Genomic DNA, 19,223 nt, shown 5'->3' with positions numbered 1-19,223 from the left:
GCGCGGATTCTCTCTTGCAAGAGTGGTCAGTAGGTAAGGAGCTATAGAAAGTCCACCCATTGCTGTCGCCACTCAGCGATGGCTCATTGACTCTGGTGTTGGTGAAGCTGTCCTTCCTACAGCCAGTAGTGGCCGCCCTGATGTCAACGGCCTCGCTATTCATGTTGTAAAATAATTAGACGATGCGAATACCTGTCTTGAGGAACATCCAATGGTGGCGGCGCTGATTTGAGAGGCGCGAGCCACTCACCCTACCATCAATCATGCCGTAAAGCAAATCCCATGTACCATCAAGATCCCTTGTAAAAATTGTTACTGTGGCTTCTATGCACCAAAGCCGCCAGGCATTATTCCTCACGACGCCGTGCTCAGTACGTTCCCAGCTCACTTGTATGACAAACCCTCCTTGGTTGTGGTAGCCACGTTCAATTAAAGACTTGATGCCTACTCAGGCATTCAGGCTTGAGAATGCCAATGTAGAGTACAGCCCGGAATGGCTCAGCCTTACCGGGCAGATGTGGGTCCCCTCTCGGCCGACTCGGATACGTACCGCCGGCAGCTCAACGACGACATCACAAATCCGTGAACTAACAGATGCCGCTGGAAATAAAGTTGGTACAGAGAAAGCAAATTTAATAGTGGGTTCTCGACAGTACTTTGTGATACTGGCACTGGCTGTTGCCTGGGGGTGAGTTTGTACGTGCAAATCTTGCCTCAACACCAGAAGTCAACTTTTACGGATCGTGATGTGTATAGTTTTAGATAACAGCGAAAACATTCAAAATACACTCCGGTGTGCTGGCGCAATGGCAGCGCGTTGCTTTCCGGTGGCAAAGGTTCCAGGTTCGAGTCCTGGGTACATCGAATTGAGTTCTTTTTGATGGTGTGAAGCCTTTCGGCCAAGATCCCGGCATCACGACCGGCCGGGTGTTGAACCAGCTCGGCTTTGCGAGTTGCAACGGTATCTCTTCTTTTTTAAATAGACAAGTACATCAACAAGAGAGATCATTCTCGTTTGTTAAATATTTCAGAGTCGTTTGGGGTTGGGCTGACATCGAATGTGGAGATGCAAGTGAGACAGATCCATGTGGGGAAGATCGCCGTGGTGTTGACGCCCCAAACCACTTATGGACATACAGGTACGGATACATCCATCGATATACATGCACGATGTGACTTGATTATCATCTATCAGTTTAAACCCGTCTGTTGACTAAGTAATTGGATGGCCTCAATCTCATGTAGCGAGGGTGCATATGATACGAGAACAAGTTATGAGGCGCCATCGCTTACACTCACCAGCCATGCCTCCATCTCATTCGAAGGACTCCACACTGAGCTGTGACTTACATCCCCACGATGAGACTGTCATAAATCTTGGAGAATTTTAGGACGCCCAGCCTAAGATTAGACTAAAGTTGTCAAAGGAACACATCGGATGAAAGACAGAATGAGACTTTTACATATTTATTCCTCAATCGCTCATGTGCATATGTGCTACACCAGTCCTGTTATCTATATGGGTATCAATCACCATCCCAGCACTCAATCCCTTATTAACCCTTTCAAGCATACTCTTCAAGACCGTACTCGGCATCCATCTCCGGATCATCCTCATCATACCCCCCTCCAAACTCATCACCTCCACCACCAAACTCCTCACCATCGCCATAGTTCTGCGTCTCATCGTACTCTTCCTCCTCAAACTCTTCTTCCTCCTGTGGCGCTTCAGGTTCATCACCAGCAACGCTCTCATCGGGAGCTTCGCTCGCATCATCGCCGCCTTTGGTACTTCCTGCGACACTGGTCTTGCGACTGGTTGCTTCAGAGCCGGGACCTCCGAGGTTCGGCATGTCGAAGATGTTGCGGATGGCGTCGTAGTTGATCCTCTTGGACCACGCGCGATCTTTGGCGACGTTGACGGCTGCCTCGGCGGCTGAGCTGGCGGGACTGGTCTGGCCTTCACCCATCCTAGCTCGCTTGCGTCGCTTTCGTGTTTGCTTCGGTCGTTCTGCCTCTACTTTCTTGCGGAACACCTTCTCTTGGTGTTTTCGTAGCCATTCCTTGTTCTGGTTCACCCAAATCATTTCCTTGATCTGAGCCTCCTCGGGTGACAGCAAACAATTGTTCACCTCGGGATCGTCGGCAAACTCATCCTCTGTGACATCCGCCGACATGGAAACTTCTTTCTGGGGCCGTTGTTGTAGGGCCCAGACTGTGTGAATTCGCGCTCGCTGCTCGGCAGTTGTGTAGGCCATGGCGTGCTCGTATGTCAAGGGGTCATTGAAGATCTCCTCAATCACGCCCTCTAGTTCTTGCTCGTCCTGCTCCCATTCCTCATTGATGGGTAATTGTGGTTTGCTGCCTTTCCGCTGGTTTGTCTCTTGTGTCCCGTTCTCCGCAAGCTCCTCGTCCATCGCGTCTCCAAACTCTTGCACAAGGCCATCCAGTGTCTGTACATTCGTGTCTTCGCCCTCAGCCTCTTCATCCTCTGCGTTCTCGTTCAGCCTATTAACGAGTGATGGGTCTTTGGCGATCTTGGATGGTATAGGCGGGATAATAAAGCCATCATCATCACGGCGATATTCGACAACAGGCGCCTTGGAGAGATCAGCGCCGCCCTCTATTAACCGCGGATCAATCTTGTCTGCCAGGTTGTCATCTTCCTCCTCATCTTCATCACCATCAGCATCTGTCGGCCTCTTTCGCTTCTTATTCTTCGCCGCCAATTGCTTCTTGTATTCGGCTGACTGCCTGTAAAAAGAAGGTGGGTCGTGAGAGCTCTCCAGGAAATCCTGCTTTAAGAAATCCTCAACCGACATGCGACTCGACTCAGTGACCTTGAACTCTTGCAGTCGGTTCTGAATCGTGTGATTGGTGACTTTGACAATGTAGACGACCTCTCGCACAGTTCGTCGAAAGTTGTGCATTCGTGCCGCCATGAGCAGACAAGCTCCACAGATGCCTGATGGTCGACGACCCATGACCATCCAATCTCGACTCATTCGCTTGACCAGTCGAACAGCATCCTCGGCAACTTTGGCCGTGTCTTGGTGAAACTCCATCTTTGTCGCAAATCGCCAGATAAGATCCTCCGGATACACTGGAATGAGACCATCGTTGCCAATTGGCACCACCTCATTGAGCTTCTTGAAAATCCGACCTAGCTTGAAGACATTGAGCTGCACCAAGTCCGCCAGGTCGATAAGCATAACCTTGCATGGTGGCTCCGCTCGGCAAGCTGCGTACAGGCAGACAGCCGCGACGCTGGCCAATGTGCGACCTTGGATGAAGTTTGCGCTTGACGCCAGCTTAAAAACTTGCGTTCCTGCAGTGACCAGACTGTCGCTGACGTTAAGCTGCTGCGCGTAACCCTGCATCAAGCCCTTTGCTTCCCTAATACTCTTCTCTCGATCCTCAGATCCTCCAACTCGTCGGAATGCAGGTCCCATGCTTCGCACGCCCGCCTGATCAGCACCGATGTAAGAACCATGAACAACAGCAGCTCCCGAAGACGACTCTCCAAAGGTGACTTCTGCCACAATGTTACTGTCATCAGAGATACGACCGCAAGTCTGACATGTCCCATCGACGACATTGGGTTTCGGACATGCTTTGTTCGGACATTGTGGACGGTTCGGTTTTGCTAATGAAGCATTTCGATTTACTGCAGCAACTCGTAGGCTATTTGAATGGGCGGCTGCATTGGCTGCTCGTCGTTCTTCTCGTTCTCGCATCGCTCGGACGGGGTTGGGTTTTCCGAACCGTGGTTTCGCAACCGGGCGCCCAGTAGGCCCAGATTTTGGTGGTGTAAGAAACGACGACATTGTGAAGATATCGTATAATTTTTGAAATGAATTGAAAGTCGTTTCGCTATTGGTCTTCCTTCTCTCCCCCAGGCCGAGAAACGGCTAGATCACTGAGGCTATAAACACTCCAGTGCCGCGGTGTCGAAAGAGCCTATATGCGATAGCTCTTACAAAAATATATTATCGCGATAAGGGAAGGGAAAAAAGTAGAGGGATGGACAAGGTGAGATACTGGTGAAGAGAAATCGCGAGTCTTGGTACAGGCGGGGTTTTTTGGGTGGGAGAAATGAGTGTCGATGGTCGAGTGGGGAAGAGTTTTCACTCGCGTGGGCGAGCCCCTGCAATTCGACTGAGTCAGAGGGCCAAGGCAGTGACGGTTCGAACACCAGTGCGTGTTGTTTTTGGAATAGTCCTGGCACTGCACAAATTATAGCGAGCAGAGTCTTTGATGGGTATTGTCGGTATAGAGTCGTCAATCTTTGTTGATAGCCCTTTTTCTGATGAGGAGAAGTGAAGAGGAGATTTGCTGGTGCAGGTCAATTTGTGCGAGCAATCTTGTTGAAGCGGTTGGTGACGAGCGAGCCGAGGTTTATCCCCACAAACTCAACGTCAGCTGGATGTACAGGGTAGGCGCAGAGCAATTCATTGATTGAGATGAACTCTACGATTGAGTACCATATTTAAGATCTGTTGCACCGCTAATGGACCGTATTGAATATACAGTCTATACTAAGTTAATTTCTTTCATCTGTATACACACTCTCGGTTCATCAGACCATAAATGCCCCCTCTAAATAGAGTATCTCGGTATTCAGCTCATCTCCACCCATCATCACTTTATCCGCATCAAGCTCACGCCCTATGTGCAAAACCCTGTCAACCCAGAACCTTTCCAGAATTAACCGTAAAAGTGACAACCGGTTATTCGTATTTACCTCCATTCTACCAACGAGATCCTCCCATCAAAGGCGGAGTTTCCGCTGCATGTTTGCTCGACTCAACCCGATTACGTCAGGTCTGCCCCGCGATTTCTGGTCAAGGGCATCATTCGGAAGATCTATAAATACATCGACGTGTCCCCTTGGAGAATACCTTCGTTAATACCTATAATTTCTGCATATTATTTTTGTTCAAAGTATATTTAACTACAATGGATACTCCCTTCAAGTGGTCGGCACCCCCTGGTAGCGATATCTGGAAACAGCCTCCTTCTACCGACGTCTTCACTGGTGAGCATCTCAACCCCTCCCTCTCAAACGCGCCCTCTCAACCAGCCATCACCACTAGCCTCACTCACTAACTTCCCCAGCACCCTTCACCACACACTCCAAAAAACCTCTCAAGAAGTTCATCTCCGCAACTCTCACCTTCCGCACAAAGTACATCCATCAGTACGACCAGGCCTGTCTTCTCCTAGTCTTCACAAACCCCAACTCCCCCACGCCCCGCAAGTGGATCAAGACCGGCATCGAGCTATACAACGATCACCCGCGCTACTCAACCGTGACATGCGATCAGTGGGCAGATTGGAGCGTTGAGAAGGTCGGGCCTGAGAATGAAGCTGGCGTGAGGAATGGTGACAAGTGCGTTACTGTAAAGGTGCAGAAGGTGCAGGATGCGCTGGGCCTTTGTATGTGGACGTACAGGGTTGATGAGGATGGTGACAAGACGCCGTTGAGGCAGACGAATTGGGTTTATGGCGATAACGGTGGTGAGGGCTGGGATCTAGAGATTGCTGCTGCTGTCGCGCGACCTGATCCCAAGAAGGAGATCCAGGAGGATCTTGAGGTTACGTTTGAGAAGTTTGAGGTTGAGTGGGATGAAACCGCCTAATCACTCAACCGTCATTTTTAAAGCATTATATCACATACATCACATGCAAAGGAACATCAATTGAGGTGGCCGAATTTCTCATTACCTCTACCCTGACGGTGCTTGCGCCAGGGAGGATCGTTCAACGATCCCAAGTGGTTAATAATCATCAAGATCGTAACTTCATTCTCATCGGCGTCTCGCCGGTCCCAAATAAGCCCATGCAGAAAAGGATCTCCATTTCCCATCTCCTCCAGCAAACAAAACAGGAAAAGCAGTAACAAAAGGACAGGTTCGAGGTATCAGTCTGTAGATGCGAACCAAAAGCAAAAGAGGGCCCGACCCGGTACTAAAGAGGCGAGGCACACACGCAGTATGTGAGGGTTGAGATGTTATTAAAGCCTCTTGTTCTCAAGGTCCCCTCCTTATTGTGAAAAATCCGAGTAGGAGATGTTTGTATCCGTTTCGCGTTCTAGAGAGAAAAAACTCCTGCCATAAAACGTGAAAGCAAAAAGACAGCAACAAAACCAGAAGAGATCCTTTTTTTTCGGTGGAAAATTTCCAAGATGGTACAAATGCAAGCTTTTAGCCAATCTCGGGGCATTTGCTCGCGGGTGTAGAAAAGCAGTCAAGCATTCCACTTCCCAAAATGTTGCCCCAAACTCTGGTGTTGAACCAAAGACAACCCGGTCTTTTTTTTTGGTGGATATCAAAACGCCAGAGTAGAATTGGGGAAGAAATGTCCCAGTGTCCGTGTGTAAGTGGGTATCAAAGCAGAGTTGAAATGACAGGGCAGAAACAGAAACTCGCGATAAGTAAACTCACAATAAATGAGCAGAGGATGTGAAGGACGTCGTGTGTGCGTCTGATTAGATCCTCTCAGCTCGTGTATCATCAAAATTCGGTCGGCCAACCTCGCAGAAGGGGAGTAATGTAATAAAACAAAGCTCCTTAGGACTTCAATCTGATGACGGAGCATGAAAAGCAACCAAGCGCCGACTTCCAACTGTTCCTGTAAGCATCACTTTTTTTTGTAGGTTTTTCCTTTTTCGCGGATTTGGTGGCGTTCCATTTCGCGCTTGTCCTCCAGCTATGATCAAACACACGGAGCATCCGGAGGCCTGAGTAGTGTGTGTTTGGGATATCTTGAATCACTCAGACAGTCTTTGGCGTGCGAGCATTGCTCACGTCAATGACGTCGTCGAGGTGATTGCACATGGCTACAAACAGGTCGAAGAAGAGCTTGCTGCCGCCCGCCTCCATCTCGGCCTGCATGGTCCCGCTGCGCTTAAAGGTCTTGCGGCAGCGGATGATCAGGGCGAGGTAATGAGCGCGCAGACGGCTGTCTGAGTCGGGCGTGTGAGCGTAGGCGTACTGAGCTGACCTTATAATGGTCCCGACGTCGATGCCGGATTGCAGTCCCTGCTTGCGCAGGGCCAGACGCTTGAGCTCCTCGAGGCCGTACTTGTCCGCAGCGCAGTAGACGACTGTGTCGCGGAGGATGGCCATATCGAGACTCGACAGGTAGATGGTGGCTTCAGACGCAGTGCCTGCGCGGCCACCTCCAGTTTCGGGGTTGGGTGATGTGTGAGGTGTACGGCCTTGGTCCTCGAGCTCCCAAGAGTTGCGCTGCTTGTTATGGAGCAGACGTGGGTAGTAGTCACCCTTGTAGAGATATTCAAGGACGGCGGAGAACACCTCGGGTTCTTCGTCGGGGATGGAGATCCTCTTGCTCTGTGCCTCGAAGCAACTTCCGCGCAGGGCGGCCTCAAAGAAAGGCGACTGGCGGAGTACATCCTCATGTGCTGCAAAGAGCCGGCCATCTTGACCAACAGTCAGAGTGACGATGGGCGAAGGAGCAGGCGCGGCGGGTGCTGGAGCAGGCTTCTGGGGAATGGCGTCCTGCTCGTTGAGCGATCTTTGCAGCTTCGACATTTTCGTGTGATCCCGGTGGGAGCCCGATCTCTTGAGTCTCGCAGTCTTGTCGACGCGGTTGGGGTCTTGCGACCTAAACGAGCGTTTGAACATGGCTACGGTAGTTATGGGAGGAAATCGGTAAATAAAGAACGGACTCGTAACGGGAATCTCGACTCGCACGGATATGGTAGGGAGAATAACGACTCCCAACTTTGTGTATCGATCGATCGGCTTGGCTAGAGAGTGACGAAAAGAGCGAAGAGACAGAGAGTAAAAGGGAAGAAGAAAAGAGCGACGCACAACAGAAAAGATTGACAAATGGGCCCGGGCGGAGAGATATGTCCTTCAAGACAAGACGATATCCTCTTGGTGAATCTTTGCGACCCTTTTTTTGGTTGTGTGTGGGGGGGAGGAAGAAGGAAGAAAGTCGGGGGTATGGGGGATAAGCCTGTATTTATGCTGATGGTGTCTCACGCCGTGGGGTTCAAGGATGAGCATGAGGCAGCCAGCGACTCAACTACACAACTTATAGCCTCTGCAATGCAACCCGACCTCCATTGTTGGGTCCATTTAAACACTGGAATTAATAATCTGATTTCAAATCTCTTGTGATCTTGAAGCCCGAGTCTATCTTGCATTGATCTCGTTGTCGAGGCTGCAATGTCAGGCTCAAGTATGAGTCTCTGCCAACACTCACTTCACGTTTTATCTCAGCCAAAGACCCCTGCAACGTGTAGAATAAAGGCTCAAAATGTCAATGCCCAACTCGATTCGACTCACCGTCATCTTTGGCCTTCCCCGGCTTTTCTTCCTAGTTGTTATTGCACTGCCGCGATTAAACAAGGCTCGTTTCGTGTCAACACCAATCAATTCATCCGTGTTATCGCCACTCCAACCTCTCAATGTGACCGTGCAATGCCACTCAGCAAAATGCCCTGTCGTGGTCTTGTTGGTGGTGCCTCACCAACTCATCCGTCCGGTACCCAATCGACGGTCTGTGTGAAGACGCTACCGAGCCCTGCCATCTGTGCCAGTAGATCTTTGCGTGTGATTGGTGAATATCCTACAACGGGGCTGGTTGATTTGCATCCAAGGTGGTGTCGCCAAGTCCTTGTCGCACGTAGCTTCACGACGCTGCAATGTTACAGGTGCATCTTGCACGCTTCACTACCAAGACGGTTAAAAACCTGAAGGTCGTTTATAGGCATTGCGCCGTGGCTTTCAAATTGAATGAGTCAACTCATTGGAGTTACTTCGGCGAAACGTCGTCACAGACCGTTTATCAACGTTTTACAAAGATCTCCTTGCTGCGAAGTCGAGTCAATTTTAGGTTTGAGAGGTTAATCATACGCCTCGAGTAACCCTACCCCAACCAGGTGTATCAATCTATATCACATCAAGTCACTCAACCGGCAGACTTCCCCAATCCATCGTTGACCGTCAAACAAATTCCAGCGCCCATCACCATTCCCAATTCGTACCCCTTCATGAATCAAGGGCTGCTTGGGCAGCAGCGATTGCCCGAGCCTCAGAGTTTGATCGTGTGACGCTCTCCCGGGAAGCGATGAGACCTTGCATGAGGATGTACACTGTGGTCATCAGCATTTGCACCTTACAAATCAGAGGGACAACTCACTGATGGGCATCAAGAATACGAAGCCAATGGAGTAAAGAGTAATCGCTTCGTCCGACCCAACTTCGTTCTTGTCAAGCCAGAAAAATGGGTAATACTTGGTGACGAGGTGACCAAAGGCCGCCCAACCCAGGTAAGCTGTGGCGGCGAACATGATGCCGATGAGGTGGATTCCGACAGTCTGGTGACAAGGTCAGTAAGCTGTTATCGCGACTGAACACCGACTTACCCATGGACGTCGAATGCTGTTGAGAACAAGGATCTCAAACACCATCACCGAAGAACCGAACGCGTACAAGGACAAGATGATGAAGGCACGGAACCATCCCTCTCCAAATATGTCGGTGACTATTCATGGTCAGTTGGCAAACATGCGATGGGAAAAGTGCTCTTACATGGAGCAGCAGGCGTCTGTTCGGCATATGGAGCCCAGACGCGCGAAGCGGTACCGTTGGGGGGTTGAGGCTCGGGTTGAGGCTCGCCACTGTTGTCATCACTATCGTGCTGGCGCGTGATGAAGAAGTAGATGGTCGAATTGGCAAAAGCGAAAACAGCAGTGATGGTGTAGAAGAGCGTAAAGTAGAACTGCTTGCGGAGGCTACCCATGTGCTTGGGGAGCGACATTCTTCGGATGAGCCATCCTTCCAAGCCCCCCATGTGCCGATCATGATGGTGGGGATAGTACAGATGGGTGAATGTCCAAGACTAGAGAAGTCAGCAACAGCAGAGGCAAGCCTCAAGTGGAACTCACGAAGGTCTTGAGCTGGTACAGAAAGACAAAGAACAGACTGATGTTGGCAAAGTCAAAGACGATGCGCCAATCGGAGAAGTCGCTTTGTTCGTGGATCTCGTAATTGAGGACGAGGATCCCCACGGCTGTGACAAGCGACAAAACAATTCCACGCAAGATAACAAGTACATTCTGCGGAATGAATGACCACGGGGAGTGAGATGCTCGAAGGAAGGCAGGCTATAAGCCATCGAGTCAGCGGGGGAAAATGATCCAAAGCATCGTGGAGATGACTTACATGATCCTGCATCACATTGGGGCTGGGGAGGCCATCGGCGTTCTGAAGGAGAGGTGCTGAATCCATCGCGGAGACTCAGCGGGAGCAGCAAAGAAGGGGAGGAGGGTGCAGATCGATGATCGAAAAGATGCTGTGAAACAAATGATTACAGTGAGATGATGCTGGAGCGAGGAGCCGATGAAACCAAGAAATGTAGGGGACCAGGCGTCGAAGAGGCGATGCTGAACGGGACGAAGATACGCGATGATGAAGCTGGGAAGAAGAGAGTCGAGAGAAAGAAGCCATCGTGGTAGGTAAGTGTCGGCCTGCAGCTGGAGAAAGAAGGTGCTGTGATGTTAGCGAAGAAGGCAGTCACATCTGGAAGGCGCATGAGAGGCGATGCGAAAAGCAAGGAGGCAAGGGTGAGTGGCCCTCACGTTTCGGGGCTAAATTTATGAAGAGTTCAGTATCATCAGCCGAGTCCATCAATTCAACTTATCGCAATGCTAGTTCTATCGTACACTCATCAATAACACAATTCGTTTATTCCTGCTTGGGCGCAGCGCTCTCGTGCCCTTCTCGCTCCATACCCTGGCAACCGGTAAGTCTACCAGCGACCTCTTCGACCTTTCCATATCCTTTCTCGTGGTTCGGGTCGTTCTGCGCTCGAAGCTCGCCGGCCTTCTTCATATCGGCAAGACCTGCTGCCTTGTCCTGCTCACCAGAAGCCTTCCATGGTTGAGAGCCGGTAATGGCGCCAATGGTAGCCTGGAAGGTGTGAGTGAAAGGTCCTGAGGGGATCGAGAAGGACTTACCTCTGCGGCTCCCTTGACGTATTGGGCGTGGCTGCCGATGAGACCGGGCTGCTGGTTGTTGTTGTCGGCCATTTTGAGTGTAACGATTGGTGTAAGTGCAGGTGCTTGGATTCTGGTGATGCTCAAAATACTTGGATCGGTAAAATTTGGAGATTATAAAGAAGAATGTAAACACAAGGAACAAGACCAGCAGAGACGGCCATTTTAAATACCAAGCTCCTTACTCGCCTACAACGCCTATGACATCGATCTCATGCTTCACAAGTAGTCATGACATCACCTTCTTCGAGCATGACACCCCCCGCGTTAGACCATTTATAGCGTCAAGGTCCCTGAAATTATGGAGACCATCTTGATCTAGCACCGCCACAAAGCACCAGCCCCAAAATGCCACAGCTGTTCCAGACCAGGTGGCCCGTGCTCCTCGAGCTCCCATGAGCCAGATGTCCATTTCGCTCCCAGCGCCAACGTTGCATCGTGGAGTTGTCAAGCTCTACAACAACATCCACTCGCCTCACGACACCGATATTCAATCCCTAACCATGCTGTCGGCTCTTGGAAACCCGCGGCAAGCTGCTGCGCAGCTCATGAATTTTGCGCTCATCCTCTCTACAGCCTTCATGGTGCGAACGTGTCTTGCTCAGCGCCTGGACGAAAGCTAACCTGTCGTAGATGTGGAAAGGCCTCTCCGTTATCAGCGACTCACCGTCACCGATCGTCGTCGTTCTATCTGGCTCCATGGAGCCCGCCTTCCAGCGAGGCGACCTCCTCTTCCTCTGGAACCGAAACCTGCTACAGGAGACTGAGATTGGCGAGGTTGTCGTTTACAACGTCAAGGACAAGGACATTCCTATCGTGCACCGAGTTGTACGCAAGTTTGGCAAGGGGTATGCTGTTTGTGCAGGAGTTGTGGGCAATGGCTAATGATGCGCAGTGATACCGCTCAGCTTCTCACCAAGGGAGACAACAACATGTCGGACGATACCGAGCTCTACGCCAAGAACCAGGACTACCTCGTACGAAGTGACATTATTGGAAGCGTTGTGGGATACATGCCATTCGTCGGTTATGTGACGATTCTTCTATCGGAATACCCTTGGCTAAAGACAGTGATGTTGGGAATTATGGGTCTCATGGTGGTTCTACAGCGAGAATAAATGGTGTATGCGACGGGAAGATCTTGGTTATTATATATACAGAATAAGCGCTTGCATTGTCGCCGAAGTAGCGCTAAGAGACGATTCGATTGATACCCATTGCATCAATTTCACAGAGCATATCGGTGATTTCCCGACAGAGACGAAGGATCTCAATGAGACGATTTGGTGCCAAGCCAGCAGAAGCGATGTATCAATGTCACAACATCCGTTGGTCGTCTTGGCCAGGCATTTGACCAAAGGCTAGGCATTGGTGAGTGGGTGAGTACTCCATATTGCTAGAGATTCACAACCTGGTGCCTGGTCTTTGGGTCCAGTTTAACTGACTCATTGAAAGGGACACATGTACATAGCCCTATAGGATTGCCATTCAGGTTCGGCGATTTCCTCATGCTGTCCCCTGGTACGGAGTAGGTCTAATCTTAGCTGCAACTAGACCTTTACCCAAAGCGGCTAACCATGAGATTCTTAATGGCGGCCGCCAAGGATGAAAAGGAAAATTTCGCTTTGTTTCTTCTGTCAGTGGCGTTTTCGAAAGATGTTGGTTTCTATTGCCGACAATTCGTGCGTTTACCTGCATCATGATCCCGTTCTCAGCCATGGATGTTTCATGTTTAAAGAAGCCTTGGATGAAGGACCAGACATAGAGCCAACACCCAAAGTCGCCATGGACTTACAGCAAGTTTTACTCCGGAACCAGAACACGTAGCCTTGGTACTAACCATGGCTCTTCAATCCCCGTTCCGTAGAGCACTCAAACAAATCGCCATTCCCGTAACCGACAAGCCCCTTAGATCACCATCCATGGATCATCACCTCCACCCATCGCGCTACTGCTCACAGCAAAGCCAATGGAAACGAGGGACTAACGCAGTTTTACTCCTTGCAAGGCCCAGGGGTTCTGATCCAACGCCTCAATCTCGAATAATGGCCTGGGGGGTTTCACAGCTGGAAGCGAGCTAATCGTTCCTTTTTCTCTTAAATAATAAAGTCTGTCTTACCCTTCTTCTCGCACAAGGCTCTTCTTTTTCGTTTCCAGTCATTCATTCGTTCGTCCGTTCCATTCGCTTTTTACACTCGTTATCGCTGCGCGCTACCTTCATTCCCGGGGCGCGTCCTTTCGTTCCATTTTATATTTTATTAAATCCGTCGTATTTCGTACAATGGCACCTGAATCCTCTACCCAGACGGACCCTGCTCCAGCAGCTTCTCCTGCTGTTCCTCCCAACGCGCAACATGCCCCCCAGACGTACGCCCAGCAGCAACATCAGCCTGGTTTCCAGCAAGACCCGCGCAGCTATGGACCCCCTTACGCGCCGTACCCGCAACAGCCTGCTCAGCAGCAATGGACGCCCCCTCGGGTCGCCGAGTCCAAGGCCTGGATGATCACCAAGCTCACACTCCACGTGATCGATATCGTTTGCTGTATTGTTGGACTTGGTCTTACGGGCGCGCTCAGAAGTACTGAGACACTGGGTCTGGTCGCGCTCGGCGCTTGTCCACTTGTACGGTTCTCCAAACCCCCTTGATTTGATGCCATGTACTGAAACTATCTAGTTCGTCGTCGCAATGATCTGGGATATTGCCGAATTGGCCACTCGCTTCGGTCGGAAATGGAAGGCCGGCATTCACCCTGGCGCCCATGTCGCCATCTCCCTTTTCATCTGGCTAGGTGCCGCTATCGTAGGCGGTCTCGAGAGCACATTCAGCGCATACTATAGCGAATTCGATTACCTTGACGAAGACTGCGAATACAATTCTGCGCGAGGACGTTACATTTGCACAAGCAGCGACAAGGTTAGCAGCAAACGCACGCTTTTTATTGCACTGTCAGTGTTTACCTGCCTCATCTGGCTCTGGCACTTCATCCTATTCGTCGGCGCGTGTATCGATACTCAGAAGCGAAACGCCGCAATGAGACGACCTGTTACAATGGTGTTCGGAGGACCGGCTTACTGGGGCCCCGGAGCACAAGGTTTCCAGCCAGTGCCTCAGTATTACGGAACCCCCCAAGGGCAGAATATTCCCATGCAGAACTGGGCACCACCACAAATGGAAATTGGCAAGGAACCTATGGCAGCAACTCAGCCTGCAGCAGACCGCTACGCTTGAGAAGCTGGAGGATAACTGATTAGATCTGAGAAAATGGGAAGAATAATGTAAAACATGTAAAATGATGCCGAGATAAATAAATAAAAGATAAAGACTCTTTCTTTCCCTAGAGCATCCTTGTACCATAAGTGGATAGAAGGCTGTCAAATCCTGTGCTTCTTTAAAGGTTTGTTTGATTGCCTCGACCAAGACGTGATCAGTTGGCTCCTGGTGTGAATCCTGGCGCGATGCCTACCTTCATTTCTCCAATCTGCTGCCCGTTGAAAAGTTGAACACCTATTAATCGTAGATGGTTAGTGTCTGTAGCGTAGGGTGCCAAATTTGCGGATCTCGGCGTGGAAGGCAGCTTGAAACTTGGACAGTATAACTAAAGAAAAGACTCACATTTCATGTTTAGGCCGTCAATGGTCAATACCAACTCATAAGGAATCTTCCAGTATAAATCCATGCTGCCATTGCTACCAGGGTCCTGCGCTCCCCCTTTCACAAACAGAAGCGGCCGGTGTAGTAGGTGCGTGATATCTGTCCTGAGAACAAACACCAATTTTCTGAGCACCTAAGATGAAATGTCAGTGACCAACTCTTCTTTGGTACAAACACTAAAGGCCTGCCTTGTTCGTAATCCATTGTATGGCTGGTACAAATACCTCCTGTTTCATCTTAAAGCCCTCGATTCTGGGCAGTCCCGCATGCTTGGGAAGCTCAAAAGGCTCATCACAACGGATACCGCAGCTGCAACCTGCGACTCTGGTAGGGCCGTAGAGCTTGTTCAAAGCTCTTAGAACACCCCCCGAGGAAACAGCATCGATTGCTGTGAGCCTGTCTTCATCATCAGTTTCTGGTCATTAGGTGGGGGGAGTTGGATCTGACCGCTCCTCCTCGTCGGCGACATATAACGCAGTATTGGAATCGTGGGCCTTGTTGAAGCCTGCCAGCGCCTTGCGGAGATGAGCTCGTAAGGGCTTTGATTCCCCAAAGCCGCCCATCAAGACGACATGCTAGTTTCTCTTAGTTCATTCACATCCCAGCAAACATTAACGCTACTCACGTTGGGTATCAGGCCACGTTGTGCCGTGGCTTGTAGCTGCTTCGTCACAAGCATAGACACCTCTTCACATACATGTCGGTAGATGCTGTTCAAGTTCTCACTACTAAGATGATCAGACCAAACTCATCTGGTGAATGAACTAGCGGTAAAGCACTTACGCCTGCATTGTCAATCGATTAGGGCAAGGTGGTTGATTATCTCTCGCCTGGTTCCGACTCCCAGGGTCAGACCGAGGCCTAAAGACCTCGAACTCACAATCTTCGCTTTTTTGAGAGACAACCCACCCAGGCTTGACGAGGTGCTCAAAGTCATGGACTGCCAACTTGCGGATGTGACCTTCTAAAGTTACGCCACCTTCATTCAAATAATCATGGTTTGTAAGGAGACTCTATAGAAGTTTCCGGAATCCATTGTTCAGTGCATTGGAACCACAGTTGCCACCTAGAGAAAATACCCAGTCAGAACAGCCCACCACAGGTACAGTATAGGCTACTTGCCGCTATGATGCGCCAGCTGTCTCTCGAGCCGAAGAGGAACATTGCGAGTGACAGTATAAGTTAAGGCATCACAAGTACCTCCGCCTGCGTCAAGGATCGTGAAAACGTCTCCCTCCTATAACTGGTCAGTTTGGTGAGAAATTTCACAAGCCAAGAATTTGGTTACCTCGATTATTGAACGACCAGAGAGTAGCCACAATGATCACCAAGAGCACCATCTCGTGAAGCGAGATCTCCCTTGAGTAAGGACCATTGTTAGATAGTCGGAGGAGAGTTTCGACGAGATGGGGGTTGTGAATTTCGTGATTTTCTGATTGATTCATAAGATTCTTAAACCCGTACAGCAGAGAATGTGTGTTGTCAGAATGTGACATAACCTTTGCCATATGATGCTGCACTTGGAATCCCCATTGTACCTGGTCATTCCTCGGACGGATAGCACCTGGTGGTTCGCTCCTCAGCTCATCCAGAGGTCGAAAAACCCAGTCGTTGGGGTATCGCATAAGCGTTGGGACTTCCAAGAACATCGAATTCCCTCTGTGCATCGATATTTCATATGGATAATTCTGAACTGTCCTGACAGCCAGATGGGGACTTTCCGGTTGGACTCCTCCGGGGAGAAGGGCGTAAAAGACCGAAGAGTTTGTCTCGCCGAAGTCAACGGCAACGACAAGTTTACTTGGGGTCTTAAGGAGAGGCATTGTGATGGTGTGGGATAAGAAGGGAATGTTAGAGAAAGGAAGAAAAGAAGGGAATGTTAGAGAAAGGAAGAAAAGAAGGGCATTTAAAGATAAGCATGGAGGGCATTAGGTGATAGCCATGGCTGCCTTATTTTGTATGGGACAAGTGAGAAAATGCTGCTTGAGTTATTGTCCTACAGTTTGTGCACTGATGATTCAACGGAATCCGAACAAGTAAGGAACAAACTGTGACATGGCTTGCTTTCTCATTTGTCTGTAAAGGAAAACTATGGTCAATCTTGTGAATTTCTATAGTTTGATTGTACCCAACAGAAATATATAATTTGTTTATTTGTCGATAGTTAAGAAACATGAAGGGTATATGTTATCCCGGCTTTGAATCTTTGCACAATCCCAGTCTGCTCTTTTCTTTGTTGTCAGAGCTTTGGGTGTCCGCAGGTTTGCGCCCGCAAATTCACTGTTGCTCCTCTAGCGTGGTTCCATTACATATGCAGATATCCGATGCCTGTGAAACAAAGAAACGCCACTGGCATTCGTCAAACAAAGGAACCAACAGCTGGTGGTTATCAACAAAGCCGAATAAACATTCACAAGACTTATCCCACACGTCACCTTTACAACTTCACAAATTCACAACTTACTGAATAGACTCATCACGATGGATCCAAATACCCCACGTAGTCCGAAAAGAGCCAACGAAAGCCCGTACAAGTTAAGAAAAAGAACCAAGACAGTCCAGTACGCAGATAACCCCCCAAGGAAGGAATCCGAAAGAAGCGCGTTCCTGGTAGAAGGCAACAAAGGCAGCAGAGAATGTGGGAACATGACGAGACCTGCCAGCTCCTAGCCCACTTCCAATGGAGCTTTAGCAATGGCGTTGATTTCTGGACTACCGCATTTCCCAAATTCCAAGACACTGTCCAACGAGCCTTCACCAATGACCAGGCGGAGAAGCAGCTGCAGCATATATCGAGCCAGCATGGCCAGATGGAAGGCGATGATGACTATGTCAACTTGCTCGAATCTGGCCTCGATTCGTTGAACCTACCAGACGAGATCGCCAGGAACGTTGATCAGTTCTTGAACCGTATACCCGACATCAGCGCTAGCCAGTCTGCAGACGATGCGCGTGCGAAATGCTGCCTCAAGAGGCTCTTGGTGACTTTCTTGGTCTCTCCAGAGAAGTTGAAAACCGTGAGTATGACCGCGTCAAGTCAATAATACCACTCTTCTCTCACCTCGTGCTGATGAACATCCGGTTACAGATATTGCCGGGCGAAGAAGGTGCTGCAACCGCGGGCCTCGTTGATCAAGTCTCCTCTGTAGACACTGGTCAAATAACAGCAGCGCAACAGTCATCTCAAGCCTCATCGCCCCTCGGCCCGACAAACCAACTTGTCGAAAACTCATCCCCAAAGAGGGGTGAAGCCTCCGTCGAGAAAGGTTTCGCCGGTTCCCTACCACCCACTAGAAGAGAGATAGTGGAAATAGAAACCCGATTAATTGCGTCGCTGATCGAAAATGAGCGGCTCAAGAAAGAGCTAGAGCAACATTACAAACCCGAAGCCCGCGTGCTGCACACACTTCAGCAATTTCTGGAGTCTACACATGTGAGGGCCCGACGCAGCAGAACCATCAACGCCAACGGTCCAGGTATGAGCTCAAGAGAAATCTCAGGGGCATACGCGAGCTTGTTTTTCAAAATGCAAAATGCCTGTGCCCAAGCATGCCGACGTGACTCAGAAGCACCAGACAAACAAGCCTCTTGCAGTGATCTCGCCGAGTCCTGGGCTCTTAATACCTTTAAGAGAGACCTGAAAGATTGCATTTCTCAAGTCAGAGAGTCCAAGCTTTTAAAAGACAAGTTGCTCCTTGGACTAGTAGGTTCAGCAGTTATCGAAATGATATTCGAGCCAGCCTTCCCAGCATTCATTCAAGCGCCCAATCCTGTGGCGGAAGCCTATCGGAAGCTCATCCTTGATATCTGTAAGTGCTTGCAGCATTGAGGAAGACCATGGCTAATCCATGATCCAGCGGGTCCCACTGAGCTTCATGAAGCAGACAGCAATGTTCTAACAAACCTCATCAGGAAGCATGAGCCCGAAATCATCAAAAGAAAGGTTGATGAACTGGATCGTATCCTTCATAAACACTTGGATTTCTTCTTCGTCTCTCCAAATGGCGAGACTGAAGACCAAGAAGAAGCGTCGAGGCAAGATGCCGTTTTCACTTTCTTTCTCACATCGGCGCTGGAGTTCAAGATCGAACTCACATCGAACACCACGCGACTGAAGTTCTTCTACTATGCACCGGATGAAGCCTTTGATGATACACGTATGGAGCGGTGCATGTTTTCAGATCGTGAAAAAAACACCATCAAAGCCTGCTTGTTCCCTCTCCTCTTATTCCCGCCGGAAACACCAACTTTAAAGGAGAATGTGCTCGAGCACAATACCAAATACAGCACGTACTTCACAAGGATATTCGAGGGAAGCCATCTTGATCTGCAATTGGCGGCAAAGGCAATCGTGCTGACCTAGGGCAAGGTGGGGGAGAACAATGGAGAGGGCCTGACAGGAATCCATTTGTATGCGAGATGAAATTTGTAGACACTATTTTCTTTATTCATCGTCATGGTGAACAGAAATGCTCCTTTTTATGACCATGAGCTTCATCTTCACAAATCACAATCACCGTGGTAAAAGAAATGCTTGC

General features: G+C 49.7%; 10 protein-coding genes and 1 non-coding gene across 11 annotated transcripts; 5 read left to right on the top strand and 6 right to left on the bottom strand.

Moving 5' to 3' along the window:
• The first annotated feature begins 792 nt into the window (after window positions 1-792).
• FVEG_16735 lies at window positions 793-864 on the top strand. Its single transcript has one exon. It is a non-coding gene; the product is annotated as a tRNA-Arg (tRNA).
• A 587-nt stretch (window positions 865-1,451) lies between these two features.
• FVEG_10160 (hypothetical protein) lies at window positions 1,452-4,320 on the bottom strand. Its single transcript, XM_018899219.1, has one exon. It carries the CDS (start codon window positions 3,825-3,827, stop codon window positions 1,566-1,568), a length of 2,262 nt encoding a protein of 753 aa, XP_018757245.1. The 5' UTR covers window positions 3,828-4,320; the 3' UTR covers window positions 1,452-1,565.
• A 327-nt stretch (window positions 4,321-4,647) lies between these two features.
• On the top strand, window positions 4,648-5,726 carry FVEG_10161 (hypothetical protein). Its single transcript, XM_018899220.1, has 2 exons — window positions 4,648-5,038; window positions 5,119-5,726. Exons 1-2 carry the CDS (start codon window positions 4,960-4,962, stop codon window positions 5,640-5,642), a joined length of 603 nt encoding a protein of 200 aa, XP_018757246.1. The 5' UTR covers window positions 4,648-4,959; the 3' UTR covers window positions 5,643-5,726.
• On the bottom strand, window positions 4,921-8,018 carry FVEG_10162 (hypothetical protein). Its single transcript, XM_018899221.1, has one exon. It carries the CDS (start codon window positions 7,647-7,649, stop codon window positions 6,777-6,779), a length of 873 nt encoding a protein of 290 aa, XP_018757247.1. The 5' UTR covers window positions 7,650-8,018; the 3' UTR covers window positions 4,921-6,776.
• A 1,005-nt stretch (window positions 8,019-9,023) lies between these two features.
• FVEG_10163 (hypothetical protein) lies at window positions 9,024-10,265 on the bottom strand (the record flags this gene model as incomplete). Its single annotated transcript, XM_018899222.1, has 6 exons — window positions 9,024-9,127; window positions 9,175-9,352; window positions 9,401-9,519; window positions 9,567-9,876; window positions 9,923-10,141; window positions 10,200-10,265. 6 exons carry the CDS (start codon window positions 10,263-10,265, stop codon window positions 9,024-9,026), a joined length of 996 nt encoding a protein of 331 aa, XP_018757248.1.
• Window positions 10,266-10,721: 456 nt separating this feature from the next.
• On the bottom strand, window positions 10,722-11,065 carry FVEG_10164 (hypothetical protein; the record flags this gene model as incomplete). The annotated part of the gene is made up of 2 exons (XM_018899223.1): window positions 10,722-10,946; window positions 10,994-11,065. 2 exons carry the CDS (start codon window positions 11,063-11,065, stop codon window positions 10,722-10,724), a joined length of 297 nt encoding a protein of 98 aa, XP_018757249.1.
• Window positions 11,066-11,436: 371 nt separating this feature from the next.
• Window positions 11,437-12,353, top strand: FVEG_10165 (signal peptidase I; the record flags this gene model as incomplete). The annotated part of the gene is made up of 3 exons (XM_018899224.1): window positions 11,437-11,616; window positions 11,666-11,880; window positions 11,928-12,353. The coding sequence occupies 3 exons, from the start codon at window positions 11,437-11,439 to the stop codon at window positions 12,148-12,150; spliced, it is 618 nt and encodes a 205-aa protein (XP_018757250.1). The 3' UTR covers window positions 12,151-12,353.
• Window positions 12,354-12,782: 429 nt separating this feature from the next.
• FVEG_10166 (hypothetical protein) lies at window positions 12,783-14,418 on the top strand. The gene is made up of 2 exons (XM_018899225.1): window positions 12,783-13,655; window positions 13,708-14,418. Exons 1-2 carry the CDS (start codon window positions 13,314-13,316, stop codon window positions 14,260-14,262), a joined length of 897 nt encoding a protein of 298 aa, XP_018757251.1. The 5' UTR covers window positions 12,783-13,313; the 3' UTR covers window positions 14,263-14,418.
• A 40-nt stretch (window positions 14,419-14,458) lies between these two features.
• On the bottom strand, window positions 14,459-15,476 carry FVEG_16736 (hypothetical protein; the record flags this gene model as incomplete). The annotated part of the gene is made up of 6 exons (XM_018905975.1): window positions 14,459-14,538; window positions 14,647-14,818; window positions 14,910-15,081; window positions 15,133-15,260; window positions 15,311-15,410; window positions 15,469-15,476. The coding sequence occupies 6 exons, from the start codon at window positions 15,474-15,476 to the stop codon at window positions 14,459-14,461; spliced, it is 660 nt and encodes a 219-aa protein (XP_018757252.1).
• Window positions 15,477-15,896: 420 nt separating this feature from the next.
• On the bottom strand, window positions 15,897-16,508 carry FVEG_10167 (hypothetical protein; the record flags this gene model as incomplete). Its single annotated transcript, XM_018899226.1, has 2 exons — window positions 15,897-15,922; window positions 15,974-16,508. 2 exons carry the CDS (start codon window positions 16,506-16,508, stop codon window positions 15,897-15,899), a joined length of 561 nt encoding a protein of 186 aa, XP_018757253.1.
• Window positions 16,509-17,321: 813 nt separating this feature from the next.
• Window positions 17,322-19,048, top strand: FVEG_10168 (hypothetical protein; the record flags this gene model as incomplete). Its single annotated transcript, XM_018899227.1, has 4 exons — window positions 17,322-17,702; window positions 17,774-18,161; window positions 18,252-18,494; window positions 18,543-19,048. The coding sequence occupies 4 exons, from the start codon at window positions 17,322-17,324 to the stop codon at window positions 19,046-19,048; spliced, it is 1,518 nt and encodes a 505-aa protein (XP_018757254.1).
• Between the last annotated feature and the right edge of the window lie 175 nt (window positions 19,049-19,223).

The sequence above is a fragment of the Fusarium verticillioides genome, chromosome 9, assembly GCF_000149555.1.
Source record: "Fusarium verticillioides 7600 chromosome 9, whole genome shotgun sequence".
Taxonomy (NCBI): Eukaryota; Fungi; Ascomycota; class Sordariomycetes; order Hypocreales; family Nectriaceae; genus Fusarium; species Fusarium verticillioides.
This window is presented reverse-complemented; position numbering and strand designations above follow the sequence as displayed.

Excerpts from the sequence above, each read along its gene's own strand:
- FVEG_10160 (XM_018899219.1), bottom strand. The coding sequence starts at position 3,827 with ATGTCGTCGTTTCTTACACCACCAAAATCTGGGCCTACTGGGCGCCCG.
- FVEG_10161 (XM_018899220.1), top strand. The coding sequence starts at position 4,960 with ATGGATACTCCCTTCAAGTGGTCGGCACCCCCTGGTAGCGATATCTGG. Across the intron at positions 5,039-5,118 it reads TTCTACCGACGTCTTCACTG|CACCCTTCACCACACACTCC; the intron begins GTGAGCATCTCA and ends TAACTTCCCCAG.
- FVEG_10162 (XM_018899221.1), bottom strand. The coding sequence starts at position 7,649 with ATGTTCAAACGCTCGTTTAGGTCGCAAGACCCCAACCGCGTCGACAAG.
- FVEG_10166 (XM_018899225.1), top strand. The coding sequence starts at position 13,314 with ATGGCACCTGAATCCTCTACCCAGACGGACCCTGCTCCAGCAGCTTCT. Across the intron at positions 13,656-13,707 it reads CGCTCGGCGCTTGTCCACTT|TTCGTCGTCGCAATGATCTG; the intron begins GTACGGTTCTCC and ends GAAACTATCTAG.